Source organism: Molossus molossus, unplaced genomic scaffold (genome assembly GCF_014108415.1).
Source record: "Molossus molossus isolate mMolMol1 unplaced genomic scaffold, mMolMol1.p scaffold_m16_p_3, whole genome shotgun sequence".
NCBI lineage: Eukaryota > Metazoa > Chordata > Mammalia > Chiroptera > Molossidae > Molossus > Molossus molossus.
In genome coordinates this window covers 102,143,836-102,160,977 of record NW_023425366.1, presented here as the reverse complement: position 1 = coordinate 102,160,977, position 17,142 = coordinate 102,143,836, and the positions used below count along the sequence as shown (strand labels likewise).

Genomic DNA, 17,142 nt, shown 5'->3' with positions numbered 1-17,142 from the left:
AGCCCTCTTCTTTCTAGGACTTGATTTGCTCCATTAATTTTTTTCCACACAATTTCTGATTCTTTTGATTTAAATTAAATTTGATGGTTTTTCCAATTAAAAAAAATCATTTTAGAACAACACAACCCTGGACTTTCTTTTTTTTTTTTTTTTATCCTCACCTGAGGACATTTTTCCATTTTTTTGTACAGATAGAGTGGGAGGGAGAGAGAGGAAGAGAGAGAGAGAGAGAGAAACATCGACGTGAAGGGACACATTGAGTGGCTGTCACCCGCACAACCAACCAGGGCCGGGGACAAACTGCAACCAAAGTACGTGCCCTTAGCGGGAACCAAACCCGGGTCTCTCTGTACCGCAGGCCGACGCTCTAACCGCTGAGCCAAACCGGCCAGGGCATGGACTTTCATTTTTGCCAAGTGAACATGTACAGAGAGAATGGGAACACTGGAATTTCTAGTATGTGTCTGAAAAACAAGTGATAATCTAATGTTCAACTATTGTTTCATCTACCTCCTCATTCTCCTAGTATTTTTCTTACTAAGTTTTTAACTATGGAAAACTATTCACTGAACGGCCTTTAGCCAGAAAGTATAACTGAACAGAGACTATAGCTAACAACAACAAAACATCCCCTTCAGTATAACTTTTGAGGGGTAATTGCAATACTGGACTCTTTCAATGCCTCTTTTCAAGCTTGAAAATGTCACTGCCATCAGAAACTTTGCAGAAACCTTAAATGAGGTTGGTAGGTTGGTTCTGTGCTACTGTGAAGAGCAGGTGTAGAGACAATAAGGAAAACAACATCCTTCAGGTACCATCACAACTTGACCCTGGCATTGACTTTAAACCCTGTCCCAGATTCAGAAAGTTGCTGCAGCCTGAAAGTATCAGATTTCAGCCATATTACCAAGAGTCACAATTTGTCTTCACAGGCTGTGCTGCTGAATTGAGCCCAGGTCATTTCAAAATGCCTTAGTTAATAGCAATCACACAGTACCTGCAATTTGAAGGCTTTCTGCCAAAAATGAATCCCAACCTACATTAGCCATCTTCCATTACTTCCAAACTGTGGGCTTTCCCCCCTCCACTTGTGCCTCCATTTTGCCACACTCAGATTTGCCAGAGCCCTGAAGGTACCAAGGAGGAAGGGTACCTTGAGGTCTAGTGGCAAGCCAAAAATGATAGTAAAGTAAAAAATATCTGTATGTAATTTGGTAATTTGTGTCATTTGTCAGGCAAATCCTAGCTAAAGGTTTGGATATAAATGAGAAATCAGAATGATGAAATGTAACAGCCCAGAAAACTGGGGCAAGCAATTTACTAATATCACAGTCACTCCCTCAAACAGACTGTCCAAGTTCAAACAATGGAAGCTTGAAATTTTGAAGTTTCCACATTTCATTTACAACTTCCTAAATCTATTACCTTCTATTCACTACATTGATAATTTTGATAGTTCTACCTTAGCAAAGGAAGAGAGGGAGAAAGAAGGAAGGACAGTTGGGAGGGAGGGAAGGAAGGAGGCAGGCAGGCAGTGGATAGGTGGAGAATCTAACTGGGTTCTGAGATGAGACTGTCACACTAATATGTAAAATAAACACCTGCAAAGAAGGCAGCAATGCACACAATTTCAGGCTACAGGTTCCCAAGCAAAGGATGGAGTCAGAGACCAAAAGAGGACTGAGATACAGGAGCCAACACTTACCTAGTCTCTTCCTAAGCAAGCAAAGGAAACCAGACTATGTGAAATCGATTCCTCCCCTCCTCAGTTACTAATAGCATAAAGGGGAACTATTCTTTGGATTTTGCAATGATACCTACTGACTGCATACCCCTTACTCTCCAGGCCTGTGAGAAGAAAAAAGGAGATCACAGTTAAGATTTGGGAGAAGGAAGATAGTCTTAGGTCTCACCAGCCTTAATTCTATGCCCCTTTTCTAGAAAAAAAAAAAAAAAATCAGCATTTATCTATGGAACAGGTACAAATTGTGTGAGAACAATAGTTCAGACCCAACTAACAATGTACCTAAATTGTTTTTTATCCTCTCCTGTCTTGGGTTCCACAAATTAATCCCTATCTTGCTATCCCAAACTTCAATTATGTGAATTTTCAAATCTCCTTGATTTTTCCAGAACTTTATCAAATGAATATCCTATTACCAACTTCTTTTTCCTATATCTATAGAGTATTAGGTTTAATCCTGACCCTGAAAAAAGTGTTGTTTCTTGAAGAGAAAAGAACAGCAACGAGGCACTTTTACAAAGTTAGGCTACACCAGACTCTACATGCAGCATAGGCATAAAATAAATATAATATAAAGCCACTAATCCATTGTCCTCCACCCTCTGCACGTGGACACAGACACACATGCGCACACACACACACCAAGAAGTGCTACAGACTTTCTGTCCAAAAGGCTTCCAAATCGTGTAGCCACTGAGACCTAAATTATTCCTCAACTGCTGGCCTCAACTATGATTTTCTCAGTTTAGGGACCTTATTTCTAATCCTAACATTCTCTAAAACTAAATGATAACTATTGATTTTTTACAGTATATAGAACTGTTGTATTTCAGAATCTCTTTATCACCCTCAATGTTCCGTGAATCATGTTGAATGCTCTGTTCATGTTTTAACCCTTTTTCAATTGTGAAAGCTAGGGAACAACACTCTCAGAAAGGATGAAGAGCTAATCACTAACTTTGTGACTTATTTTTTTCAATTTACTGGTTCATTTATATCCTGTCTACTTCCAAAAAGGGGCTGAAGTAGTTAATCTCAACAGCTAACACAAACTGCACAGACTCATAATATCACAATCTTCAACCTCATCTCACACAAATACTCCTGAAGTAATCTCTGCCTTGTGCAGCAGAATACTGAAATTCAGTACACACAATAAAATATTTGAATTCATAACCAATCACATTATTCACACTCTTCCTTTTCTGCAAACTTTCTCACCACGCAGAAACTCCTCAGGTCCTAAAGCTATGCATACTTTCACAAGTGAAATGTCGGAACTGACCCATTTACTCTGCAATCCCATCCCAAACTTCCCAAGAAAAAAGTGAAACATGCAAAAAATAAAACATATCTCCAGAGCTCTCCCTGGCTGAGTAACAGCAGAAAGGTTCTGACCTTTCTTGAACAAGCACTTCATACATATGGGAGCCAAAGGCAGATAATTTGAAACCTTCATTTTAACATTCAGTGTCAACCTTTCTCATCCACCTTCTTTCCCAGTTTGCTAAAAAAGCAGCAATACAGGAAACTAGAAGGGACTAAAAAGAGAGGATATAAAATATTGGCTAGAGGCAGCTTGGTGGCATGAGAACTGGGTTACTATCACACTGAAAGCCCTATTAATGAAAATCACTGACCAATTCTTACCTCATGGTGGGGTTGCTAACAATCAATGAAAGGGCTGACACCAGGCAGGAAAAGAGAGCAAAAGGACAAATGAACTAATCATCATTATTTACACCTTGCACTCCTCTTACCACTCCCACTTAAGCAGTAGCCTCCACTCCAACTTCAAATTTCTGTGCCTGGTTTTCTAAGTGGGCTATCATTTGCCACTCACCCCATTCTCAGAGATCACCAAGTCCCTGAAAGGGACCTTTGAAACCTTCCCCAGTATCTCCCACACTGGATTATGGATTCCAATGCCAAGAATAAAAGTGCCCTGTGCTCAAATAAATTTAGGAAATAAGGCGCATCACATGGCCTTCTCTGACATTCAAAACTCATATTCACATAATAAAAGACGTAATGCTGACAGAACAAGTCACCCTTTAATTTTGTCTAGCCCATCAAGTTTCAAAATTATTTGAGGGTAGATTGTAATTTTTTGGTTTGAAACACAACCTATGAACACCTGGCAGAGCTATGTTTCTATCCAGCGTCGCACCTTTGCTCTAAAACTAGTCTAAACCTCTCAACTAATGAATTAAGAAAATAATGCTTTTAAGAGTAACTTCCCAAAGTCACTCAACTAGTTAGGACAGTCAAGCCTGGACCGTATTTCTCCACTGGTCTCCTGACTCCCTAACAAGCTCTCTTTACTTCCATAATTTTGTACTAATTTTACCAGCCCTTCATTACCCTCAAGCCCTGATCAAATAGCGTCTTCTCACTCTTCTTTTTTTCTGTGCCTTCTTCATGATTCCCTCTTCTTAGAATGTTCCTTCCATTCCACATTCCTTCCCTATCTATCTAAATCACATCAACCTTTTAGGGCCCATCCTCTCCATGAAGCCTTCTCAAATACTTCAGCCAATGGCACTCACTACCCCGTTCTCTGAAAGCCTACTGCACTTAGTTGGTATTAGGTATTTGTGTGCCTATTTCAAAATTATTTTGTAGGTGCAGGACATAATTTAGCAACTAAACTGCACACTCCTTTAACATGCTACATGTATTTTAGGTTTCTGTATACTTTTTCTAGTGCCTTGCACATATCACGCACTCCATAAATATTTGCTGACTGATAAAAGGAACGTGATTGGTGTCATTTTTTCTAAACAACTGAATAAATGAGATTTGACCATAATAAATTATTAGAGCCTATTAACATGGCATACTATAAATACAATGAATTCTGTACAGCCTATTTACGCTGCAGATGTGTAGTGTTTCAGGATAAGCCCTGAAACAGAACTAGGAAATGATAACCACATGAAAGTTTTGGTTTGATTCTGTACCCACCAGAAATGAGTCTTACTTAATTTTCACAGGCCTGCAAAGCTCCAATTGACCTCCTGTCTGCTAATCCCACCAATTTCATCTTTGCTTCCCTTAGTCAGTTATACAAAATAAGACTACACTAAGAATCCAGTGCACAACAGAGGAGCAAGGGGGAAAATAATTAATTTGTAAAGTCAAATTTTCAGCTGCAGTACTCACATGGCTTACTAATTGAGACTACACAGCATCTATAATTCTTAACTTTTATAAGCACTTCCATCACATACATTTCTGTCCAAATAAGAACAGAAAGGCAATATTATCTGGCATATCAGGGAATACTGATAGTACCAGAACCCCAACATTTCCCTTAATACTTTGTATGCTAGAAGCCACTTTTTCTTTTTTAAAAAAAATGAGGCATGACATCTGGGGATATTCACTCTCAACCTATTATTCAAAGAATATCCAAATAAACAATACCATATCCAAATGGTAATTCTATTTCTCAAATGCCTAATGAAAAGAACACCATGTTCAACTTTAGCCTCCTCACTTACCCTCTTATCTTCTATCATGAGACTCTTCACAATCACATACTTGAACTTCAGGGCGCAATTACTCAAGACAAGTGTCCCTGCAGAATATGAAACTACCTCAGCCAGTTTCACTGCCTATAAAGTGTGGGCTTCTCAAACTACTCCCAAAGCTTTCATCATCTTAAATATCCAACAGTGAAAAAATAATCAACATAAAAATGCTGGTTCTCATTAGGCAAGTTTCTTACTTTTGCTCCAGCATTAGTAAAACCATAGTTGGACTGGAACAATTTATATCAGCACATTTCATTTTTAGTTAGGAGTCTCTTTTTTAAAGGAGGAGTCAAAAATCAATGTGTCCATCCATTAACATCCAAAGTATGCTACCCCTTGTGCCAGCTATTGCTCTGAATTGGCATAAGGTATAAGCATAGCTGTACAAGCCAACATTTCTGGTTTTTTATCACAACATCATACTAGCAGCAGGCCCAATGTTACATGGTGACAATTGTTTTCATTCCTAAATACAAGGCATAAAAAAATAGTATACATTTAGGGTACTCTTAGCATCTACAATAATTCTTAACTTTTATAAGCACTCCCATCACATACATTTCTGTCCAAGTTCATAGTTTGGTTGCCTATTTCCTAATAAGCCTTTACAGTTTATGGTGAGAGTTGAGTAAATCTTCCAAAATGAGTACACACATAGGTTTCATCTTCATGATCATCACACCATCCAGCCATGTACACAAATGTGCAGCAAACCAATCTACCTTTGTCCACAGAACTAGACATACATGGCTTTTATTACCCACTGTATTTTTAATCCGAAAAGTTTATTTACAGCTTTCCTACAAAAGCTGGACCTTTTAAATGTGAACACTGACAGGATATTTGATGACATTAGGGAACTGTTGTTTATTTAGATGTGATAATGGCACTGTGGGGGGTTTGGTGTGGTTTTTAAAGTCATTACCATTTAGAGATACACACAAAAATATTTACATATTTCTCATATCGTATCTGGGAGGGGGAGTGAATAAATGGAATACAGATGAAATAAGATGAGACATGAACTGGTGGTTGCTGACCTGGGTATTGGGCACACTGGAGTTTATCAAACTCTCTACTTTTGTATATGTTTAAAATTTTCTAGAAAGCTTTAAGAAAACTTTTTAAAAAGTTAGACCCTTTAGACCCACACACAGATATGTAAATGATATTTACACATGAAGGTAGCATAGTATTTAGTTAACCAAAATAACCTGGGTTTTGAATCTAGAAAAGCATCAGAAAAAATAATCACAGCAAGAAAAGGAATAGTGTTAATGGTATACTTTGAAATTGGTCTTCTTTAAAAATTAAAAGTTTTTTACACCCAAAAGAAACTAGAAGGACACATTTTCTCTCAACTGCCAAATGGAGAGATATATACATCACAAGCCCAGGCAAATATTTATTAAAAGTAAAAATGATCAAGAACAAGTGCGTAAGTTGTATCTCTCTCCTCTTGGCCTTCAAAAATGTTCATGGGAATCTGCAGGCCCCTGTTGCTTACTGAGAGGGGCCACAGGGCAGCCCAGGATAACCATTAAAAAAAAAAGCAGAACCACTTGTAAACAGACTTTACAAGTACTGTCCTAAACTGGCCACAGACAGCAATTGTGAACCAAATTCTAGGCAGCATTTTCTATTAGCATACATGCTGCTATGTCAATTTCTATTTTAAACCAACAGAGAGAAAGAGGTCAACTGTACAGCATCCTCCCACCTTGGCAAAGTTGAAGCCACAGTTAGAATTATGCTAATAAGTGGTGAGCCTCAACACTCAAAAAGATTGTGTAAGATCCATTTTAGCCAATAAAGCACCAGTTCCAGAACCAAAGGGTAACTGAATCAGTCACTAACATCAAAATCTATGGCCACCAATATCACCAATCACCCTCCTTTCTTCCCCAACCATTGGCCACCATCCATCACCACCACCATCACCATCACCACCACCAGCCCAACCAAAAAGCAGTTCAAATAGAAAAGAATAACCCTGACAGGAAGGTTTCCTTTAAAAAAAAAAAAAAATTTAAACCTGACACTCAAACACACATAGAGAACCAGCAATCTAAACCTGTACAGGTACTGCATGTGAAATTTAAGCTATCATTAACAAAGCTTGCATTTGATCATCTAGAACAATACCATAATAACAGAAAAAAATCAAAGGGAAAGGAAAAAGTTTCCTTCAGGAACCTCTAACCACCATATCAGGTGCATGAAAGGCTAGAAACCAACTATCTTGATTTTGTGTTTAAGAAAAGCCGGACCAACTCTGCAAAATCTCAAAACCTGGTGTGTGTGTGTGTTGGGGTGTGTGTGTGTGTGTGATGTGTTGGAGGTGGGGAAAGGAAGGCAGGTGGAGGAAAAAAGGGTTACATTTATAGAGACCAATGACCCATGCCAGCACCAAATCTGATCCTTCTTCGAGGTAAAGACAGTTTCCCCCTGACCCCTGGACAGTCTACTTCTAACTCCCCACCCCCTTCCCCAGAAGCTGGTTAGAGGGCAGCAAAATGTGCGTTTGGAAATCAACACTGCAGGTGCCCAAGGAATAAAGACTTATATATACACACAAAGCCAATCAGAAAGAAAAAAAGAGAAAACAAAACAAAAAAAAAAAAGGAAAAGGAGAGGGACAATTGGGTGACAAGCCCTTCAGATACCAGCTAGGATTTTATTCTTTCCTCCCACCAGTCCTCCCTAGTGTACCTTTTTCTGTCCTTTAACCAAATTGCTCATGTACACACACATGTGCATATATATGTGCACAGATATTATTATTAACCCTTTCTGTAATACAGCCCCATACGGAATACAGAAAGATATTCCATCCTTTCCTCTCTGCTCTCCCCTCCTCCCTCCTTTCTCCCAACCAGGAGAAAACGCCCCCTTCCCCAGCTATGCCAGGGGGAGAAAAAAAAAAAAAGGCCAGGAGGGGGGATAGAGAAATCACAAAACCCTATTAGTCTCCAGTCCCGAGGACACCCAGGAAAGGTATACACTATACGGACACGGACACACACACACACACACAGACATATGGCTCTGTAGAAAGCACACAGAGAACCGTCCACAGGCGCCCCAAACCCAGCAAAGAGACTTCCACCAGCCAAGAAGCCATGATTGGGGAGGGAGAAGAAGAAGGAGTAGGGGCTGAGCTATCCGTGGAGGGGGGCGCATTGTTGTGATGCCTGAACCCCTTTCTGTATGCCCATCTGCTGGAGAGGGGGTGCAGAGAGGGGGCGCAGGGGGAAGGCGAGTGAAAACGAGGAAACCAGACCAAGCATGGCTTTGCGATTCCCTCCTGCTGCCTGTCTGCCCGCGCCCCCAGCTCTCCCCCCAACAATAAGACCTCAGCCTAGACAGACAGACAGACCGGCCAGAGCACAGCGGGGGAAGCAGCAGAGCCGGGCGCAGCCAAGTGGGGTCGTGCATAAAGGAAAACCAGGGGGAGGGGGTTCCCCTTACCTCCAGCGCTTCAAAAGTGACAAAGCTGGTCATGGCAAATCCATCAATGATGTCCTCTTCAGCCGAGGTGGACTCTCTCCGCTTCCTCCGCGGGGGTCTGGGCCGGGACGGGGCGGAGGACGGGGGCTTCCCATTGTCTTCCTTGTCGGAGCCCGACGACGAGGCAAGCGAGGGCGCCCGGGTCCGGCCGGCGCCGCCGGCCGCGCCGGCCCCCAGCCCGCCCCGGGAGCGCCTCTCCCGGTCTCGCTGCGACCGCGACCGCCGCTTTTTGCGGAGTCCATGGCCCCGCGTCGGGCCATCCATGGCTCTGCCGCGCCGGGGTCTCCCCGCTCGTCGCCTGCCCGCCACCGGCTCCAGCCGCGGCCACACAAAAAAATTGACACCAACCCCTCCCTCCCCCCTTCTCGGCTTCCCTCCGCCCCGAGGAGGGCGCGGGGGAGACGGCGGCCGAAAGAAGGGAGAGAGGGGAAGAAAGAGAGGAGAAAGAAAAGGGGGAAGGGGCGGAGAGAGGAGGAGGGACCGGAGCGAGGGCGAGAGGCGAGAAGCCCAAGTGCGGGGCTGCCCACGGCACCGAGGGTCGGAGATTCCTGTGAGCCGCGCCGAGCAAAGTAATGGCTGAACACACAGGTCTCCTTTAGAGGAAAAAAAATAACTCACCAAGCAGGCAATAAATCAGAATAGCGGAATGCTTTGATCAAGAGACTGGGAGGCTCCGGGGAGCCCTCCCCGCGGCCATTCTCCGCCGCGCCCCCGGCCCCCGAAAACGCCTGTCCCCCGAGTCGAAATCGGGTCCGAAAAGGTCGCGGGAAAGTGGGGGCAATGAACTTCACCCGCCCCTCGCACAGGAAAACACCCCCGCCGCCTCTCACACACGCCTCGGAGAAAACTCACTCCCAGGCTCCCAAATTTTTAAGAAATGCATCCAGGGGAGGACAGGGCTTCCCAGCGATCTGAGAGGGATGAGACCCCCCCAGAGAGGGAAGCATAATAATGAAATAATTAGGAGGGGAGAGGGCGAAACTGGGAGAGGTGGAGAAGGGAGGTGGAGGAAGGGAAGGAGGATGCTGGAGCAGTTGTGGGGTTTGCTTTTCGGTCTTGGAGGGGGGAGGAGGGGGAGCTGAAAGAAGAGAAGAAGCAGACCCTGACGCTGCCACCCACCCCCCTCTACAAAAAAAAATTTTTTTTCCAGTCCCAGAGAAGAGGTCACCCTTCCTCAAAAAAGGGAGGGGGTGAAGTCTGTCGACGAGGAAAGCTGAAAGAAATCTCCAGCGGGAGAGACACCGGTGTGCCGCCGCCACCGCCTCCTGCTGCCGCCGCTGCCTCTTCGCTTCGCCCAGCCCGAGGAAGAATCGCGGCCAGGAAGCGCTGGGAACGCCGCTCTCCCCGCAGCCGCTAACGCTGCTGCGGCCGCGAGAGCCCCGAGCCGGAGGGTGCACGGCGTGTCCCCGGGCGGCTGCAGCGGGAGCACCGGCACAGCCCCATCCTCCGCCCGCCCGCCTCGCTCAGCTCCCGCTCCTCCCCCTCCGCGGCCGGCCCGCCGCCGCTGCCGCCGCCGCCGCCCGCCTCAGCCCAACCCCGCGCCCGCCCGCGCGCGCGCGCACTCGCGCACACGCGAACCCGCCTTCCCCGCGCCTCGCTCGGCGCGCGCTCCCGCCCCCGCTGCCCCCGCCGGCTGGTCACGTGGCCCACCGGGCTCCCTCCTCCCCCGCCCCCTCCCCAGTTGTAGAGTGTGTAGAAAGCAAAAGACTGGGGGCTGGCCGCGCTCGCGAGCCCAGGGCATGCGCGCTGGGGCGGCCGGGCCTGCGCACTGGGGGCGGAGGGGAGCCGGGAGTGGGCAGCGGAGGTAGGGAGGGGGTTGTGGAAGGGGTCATTCGCGTGGGGTCGGCTGTGACCCCGTAGAGTTGGCGCACGCGAGTGTGGAAGCCGTGAAATGATCCCGCCAGTCACACTGGGAATGCGTGCGGGCCACTGTCCCCTGTCTACTTCGGGCTCCCAGCTTCGCGCCCCACACCCCCGCACGGTCCTCGGGACACTTGTCTCTCGACCCCCTACTGCAGGCCCTCCTCCGGAGACGCCCCGGCCTCCTTCTTGGGAGGCCCCCAAAGTATTCTCCCTGGGCGACCTGCGCAGCGAGGGAAGGAGGGATTTCAGGGAAGACACAAGGGGGCTTCCCTGGGAGGGGGTCGCGACTGGAGGCGACAGGCAAGGAAGCGGGTGCCAAAGCGCAGGCCGCTACTCCACCGGGGGGCATTGGGAGGCCCCACGGACAGAGTTGGAAACTTTTCTCCCACGTGGTAGCACCTCGCGTGGCCGAGTGACCCCGCACCCTGATGACCTCTGGACCCTCCTCGCCTTCAAACCCGGGCCCTTTGGACCCGCGGGCGGCTTGAGCAGGCTGAGCGAGGCGGGGGGCCGAACTTGAACCTCGGGCCGTCGCCGCGGGCGAGGGGAGGGGCTGGAGGGGTCGGGACATCCCCGGACTCAGGACCGTTAGACCTGCAAAACAGTCCCCACCGAGGCGGGCTACCTTTAATATGGGTGAGGAGAGGGTCTTTCAGGCTTTTCCGATTACTGCCCCTCCTCTCGCTGCAATGTAGCTGATGCTTACAGAAAGTTGTACTAAAAAGCTTGCTGCAGCCGAAAATCAAACAACAAAAGCGACTAGCCTTTCTGGGTAAAATAGCTGTGCGTTTTTCCGGCGCTGGAGTTTATTTACTGAGATCAAAAAGACGCCAACAGCCGTTTCTCACCAGCGGGTTAGATACCCGCTTCACTTTCTTTCCAGGCACATAAACACCCACTGTGACACATCACCCTTACCCCAGTAACCTACACTTAGGGAAGAAGAAAAGGAAAATGAACTGACGTTGGTTAATTGCTTACAATGGGCCAGGCACATACCAGACGCTTGCACAAGACTTCTCTTTAGAATCTAAATATGAGGGAGATTGTAGAGAGAAAACAGGAAGGGCATGACAACCTGACATACCCAAGATTTATTGATTCATTCATTCATTTCTTCGTTTAACAATTATTAGGGCCTACTATGCAGCAAGCACAGTTCTAGGAGAAAGTCCTTCCTTTTGGACCTTATGTTCTAGCAGGTAAGCTTCACTCATCTTGCACTTCCTGACCACAATTTAATGGTTGTTCATTCCCTTAAGTAACACTCTTAACTGTCCCCACTTCTGGCTCCCACGTCTGGATCTTTATGAAATCGAGGTAGGGGACGGGATAGGAGGATGGTGGGAGCCATGGCAAAAGAGCAAAGAAGAGCAACCACTGAAATGTAAGACTTGAGTTTTCTGCCTGTCCAGGAAACAAACCATTTGACCTTAGACAAGATTCTTAAATGACTAGTTTTCTCATCTGTAAAATCAGAGTTTCAATTAAATGTTCAAAAAGTTCCCTCTCAGGTCCACCACTGGCTTCAAAAGATGGCATCTTTTCCAGCAGACTGTGTGCTTTATTTCTTGAGAAATAGTGACTGATATATGGGATACAATTCAATTTATTAGGAACAGGGTGCACCTTCCAAAATTACCTGCCTAAGATAACTGAGTCTACTTTCCCCAGAGCAATTAGCTAAAACAGTATTTCTGTACTAAGTGTAACTACCATCTCTATTAAATTTCCAGAATGCTCTCCCATCAGCTGCTGAAATTCAGGCTGAAGTTATTAAGTTCATGTCTACTAAAAATGTCAAGTTCTTTGCAGTTTAAAGCAAGAATCTGGACTCATTTTTGGGGTTTTTAGGATTGTGGAAGATGCTGTAGATAACTGGTAAGTTTCAAAGAAAACTAGGAACTAATTTTGCAATTACAGTCACTTCTCAACAACTTTGTGGGTTGGTTTGAGGAAGGTGTGAAATTGGCAAATATAATAAAAAGTATAATATTAGTGACTTTCCAGAGTAGCCCTTGGCAGTCTTGTCTTTAAAGAGTAATGTCTGGTAGAAAAAAAAAAAGATGGTAATGTACTGCATTCAAGAACCATGCCTCTGGCAAGAGTAATTTCCAAATGCATTTTGGGATCATGTTTAAATGTATTTTTTTTCAGGGTCCAAATGTAATGCTCTCTAGAATTGGTAATGCCTTTTGGGTCAGAGTTTCAATTTCCTTCCATCAGAGAATGAAAATTGTTTGTGGATTATACTGTCCATATTTGTTTCTAATTCCCCATATTGCTTTGGTTGTAAGAGCTAATGATTAATCATCATAGCTAAGCATTGACTATGTGCCAGGCACTGTTCTATGTTGCGTTAAAATCATATCTCATTTTATTATACCTATTTTATGGTGGAGTAAACTGAGGCTTGAGATGATTATGCATAATGGCATAGCTGTTTAGTGGTAAGCTGAATTTAGTGTGAGTGACTCTAAAGCTTGTTCTCTTTTTTTTATTTTTATTTTTTATTGATTTTATAGAGAGAGGAAGGGAGAGCGAGAGAGAGAGATGGAAACATTGATGAGAGAAAACATTGATTGGCCACTTTCTGCATGCCCTCCACTGGGGATTTGGCCCACAACCTGGGCATGTGCCCTGACCAGGAATCGAACTAGCAACCTCTTAATACATGGGTCAGCGTTCAACCACTGAACCGGGCTATGCTGAAATTCTTTACTTAGAATGATTCCTAAAGAAATCATATGTTTTTACATAGTACAACCACTTTGGAAAACTGGTAATATCTACTAAATTTAAGCATATGAAACCCTATAGCCCAGCAATTCATTTCCTAGGAATATACCAATGTCAAATGCATACCAAAAGATATCTATTAAACAGCTCAGAGCAACACTATTTATAATAACCCCAAATTGGAAATGACATGAATGTTCATTAACAGTAAAATGGATGAATAATTGGTGATATATTCATATAACAGAAAACTATACAACACTATCAGAAATCAGGATAATGGTTACTCTTGATGGGAGTTAATGACTGGGAAGGGACATAAGTAGGGCTTCTGGGGAGTTGGTCAGATTCTTTTTCTTGGAGTTTGGTACTAGTTACCCATGTGTGCTCAGTCTGTGAAAATTCAGCAAGCTGTACTATTGTATAATATGTGCACTGTCTTGCCAGTGTGGCTCAGTGGTTGAGCATCAACCCATGCACCAAGAGGCTGCCAGTTAGATTCCCGGTCAGGGCACATGCCCAGGCTGTGGGCCAAATCCCCAGTGGGGGGCATGCAGGAGGCAGCCAATCGATGTTCTCTCTCATCGATATTTCTATCTCTCTCTCTAAAATCAATAAAGAAAAAAAAATACGTGTACTTTTCCATATGTAGATCATACTTCAACAAATTGTACAGATGAGTACCTACATAATACTTTATTTTTCATATATTCCTTTTTTGCCAAATTTTATTAATTTTGTTACAGATATTTCTCCTTTTTCCCCCCAATTTTTTCATGTATTCTTAACACTACCCAAGTGCTGATTAATAGTAAAATGAATAAATAAGCTATGGTTTATTTACACAATATTTTACAGCACAAATATACAATGGAATACTGTATAGTAAACCAAAATAAAGCATAACATATCTCCAGATTTCTTACTGGGCAAAATGAAAGATAAAGCTTAGACTTGAAATGGGCAGTTTGAATGAGCTCATAATTCACATCAGCAAAAGCTTAGGTGACTTCTTTGCCAAAAGATTATAGTTGATAAAGAGTAAAGCTAAAGAAATAACTCTGAAAGAGGTTTCTTGTTTAGTAGGAAAAACATTCAAGTGGTTCTGGAATACGCAAAGGAAAAAACTTAACATCTGTGTTCAGGAATAAACTACTTAACCCAGGAAAGTCTCTCCAGTTGTTCAATCTGTATTTGAATTGATGATTAGTACTAAAACTACATCTTGGACATTCAACCTTGACTAGTCAGAGAATACTATTACAGCTCAACAACAGAACTGAACTCTGAGGCTTCCACTAGCAATAGCTATTTTTGGTATCAGATTTTCTAAATTACTAAGTTTTTATATCCCTATAAGTCTTGCATTTTGAACTCTGCCAACATGGCAATTATTAGTGCATCATTCTTGATACTACATACTAGTATATAATATTTGAATTTAATTTATTAAGAAGATTGATTTTTAACTCAAGGCAGCTAAGGTTTATGTTTTGGTTGTTAATAACTTCACATATTGTGTGTGCCTATCTTGAGACCAAGGTAGACTGAGTTGGTTAATGGATCTATCTCTATGCCATTTCCAAATGAGCAAATAAAGAGACTAACATAGTTAATGTCCCTTCTTTAACCTTCTTAAGTTGTTTTTAATAATAACTATTCCTGGGGAGAAATGATAGCTTGCACTAACTGACAGGTAGCCCATTAGCAATAACATTGTTGTAACTTTACCCTAATTATCACCTGCTGTTTTAATTTTTTTTCCTGCAATGGAAGTTGTTTTTCAAACTGCAGTTTCGATGTTCAAAAAAATGTGGGTGGGAGGAAATGTGCGGTTCGATTGGCTAAATATTGTGCTGTTTTCCATTATATCATAACAAACTTTCATCATCTCTGCAGGTGCCATTGATGAATGATACATTGATCAACAGGTATTCTTTAGACTCTGCCATATGAAGCCAACGAAAAATATCTGCTTGTGACGAAACGATAATCATGTAAAACAGTTTTGGCAAATCTAATCAGCTTTAGATTTTAACAAAACTAGCTAGTCTTCCTATTCCTGTTCAGGGCAATGCTTTCTACTTGAAGATTCATTTGACACGATCAGGTGGGAAAATTAATGGGTAATTGTAAAAAACAAGCTGTAAATGACTCTTGGAAGCTACAAATAAGAGGTTCCATATTTATTACTGATTATAACTCTGATGATCAATTTCTCTATTGAATTTGGTAGATGAGTTGTGATGAATAGTAAATTTATTTTTATTTTTATTTAAGTGCAATAGAGATAGAGATAGAAAATGATCAGATTCGGATAAGATAACATCCTGGTTGAGAAATTATCAATCGTTTGCAATTACATGACAAATATAATAAATTATAGCCCAGACCTAATTGCAAGCTCCTATTTACAAAACCTAGTAATTATTTTACATTTCTGTTGTGATCAAGGCTGTTTGTAGTCCAGTTACATTATCATTTATAATAGAGAAAAACAAAACAACATACATGTCCTACAATGAATAAGTAACTTAAAACATGGATATATGTGAGAATTTTATGGAGTCATTAAAATTACACATGATTTTGTGGGGATATATATTTGTTAACTAATGAACAGACTTGTACATATCTTGTGACTACAATTGCTTTTATAATTGTTAAATTATATATTGTTTGTATAAAGTTTAGAAGGAACAAGTCTACATATTATATAGTTGCTTTATTTTAGTGATAAATATGAATGAAAATATATTTTAAGTTTCTGTTTAATTTCTTTAATAATAATATTTTGTGAGTATAACATTTCTTTTCAAGTAAGATGTATGATTTAGGGTGACCAACTGTCCTGACTTGCTTGGAACAGAAGGGTTTCCCAAGATAGAGGACATTCATTGCTAAAACTAGGATCATCCTGAGCAAAATGACACAGTTGGTCACATTATAATGTGTCTTTGATTGGTAGCAGAAGGTGGGAAGAAATTATAATTTTATTTCAATTGTCAGGAAAAAACTAGATATCGGTTTGGTCACTAACAAGAATTTATATATAAAATTCTGTGTTATGGCTAGTCTTGGAAAACCGCACACAAAGTCTTAAAGAGACAACCTTCTACTAACTACATATTCACCTGGTATCTATTTCAACAAATGAAATTACTCTCAGCACACATTAATTGACGTAATTACTGAAACACCAAAATCAGATTAGCCACTGTAGCTTGAATTAGAAAAGAAATTATTGCTCCAGCAAATTGCAAAAGTGTTAAGAAGGGCTTGAAAAGGTTGTTCAACTTATAGATAGTTTTAATTTAAATAAAGCTTATAAAACATGGCTATTTTATTATTCATTCATGAGACAACTCTGGGTTCTTAACAGTATATTTTGGCTATGTTGCAGCTTAAAAATAAGTCTTCATAATATCCTGCACTTTGTTGATTGCTCTTGTAATCACCCTTGTGCATTGTGCACTCCTGTTTGAAGACAAATTGTATCCACTACTATTATCTCTTTCATAATAAACAATCATACAGTTATTCTAGAAGCACAACAGCAGCAGCAATGACATCTTTGTATTTACAAAAAGCTTACTTTTCAAATTCCTGGCTCTTTTTCCTAAAACACTGACATCATTGTAAAATGGTATTCTTCCTGCTATGGGTTCGAGTCGTCTGATAAATTAGAGAAACATGTTATTAAAGATAACAAAGACATATGTTAGGATAATTCCACAAGGCAAAAAA

The 17,142-nt window shown here is 42.4% G+C and overlaps 1 protein-coding gene across 2 annotated transcripts in view; it reads right to left on the bottom strand.

Annotated features, from left to right (window-relative positions):
* AUTS2 (activator of transcription and developmental regulator AUTS2) overlaps nt 1-10,228 on the bottom strand; it is a 1,152,295-nt gene extending 1,142,067 nt beyond the window's left edge. For both annotated transcript variants that reach the window (XM_036280264.1, XM_036280265.1), the window contains exon 1: nt 8,755-10,228. In XM_036280264.1, coding sequence (XP_036136157.1) covers nt 8,755-9,057 — 303 coding nt within the window. In that variant the 5' untranslated portion in view covers nt 9,058-10,228. The remainder of the gene's footprint in view (nt 1-8,754) is intronic.
* Between the last annotated feature and the right edge of the window lie 6,914 nt (nt 10,229-17,142).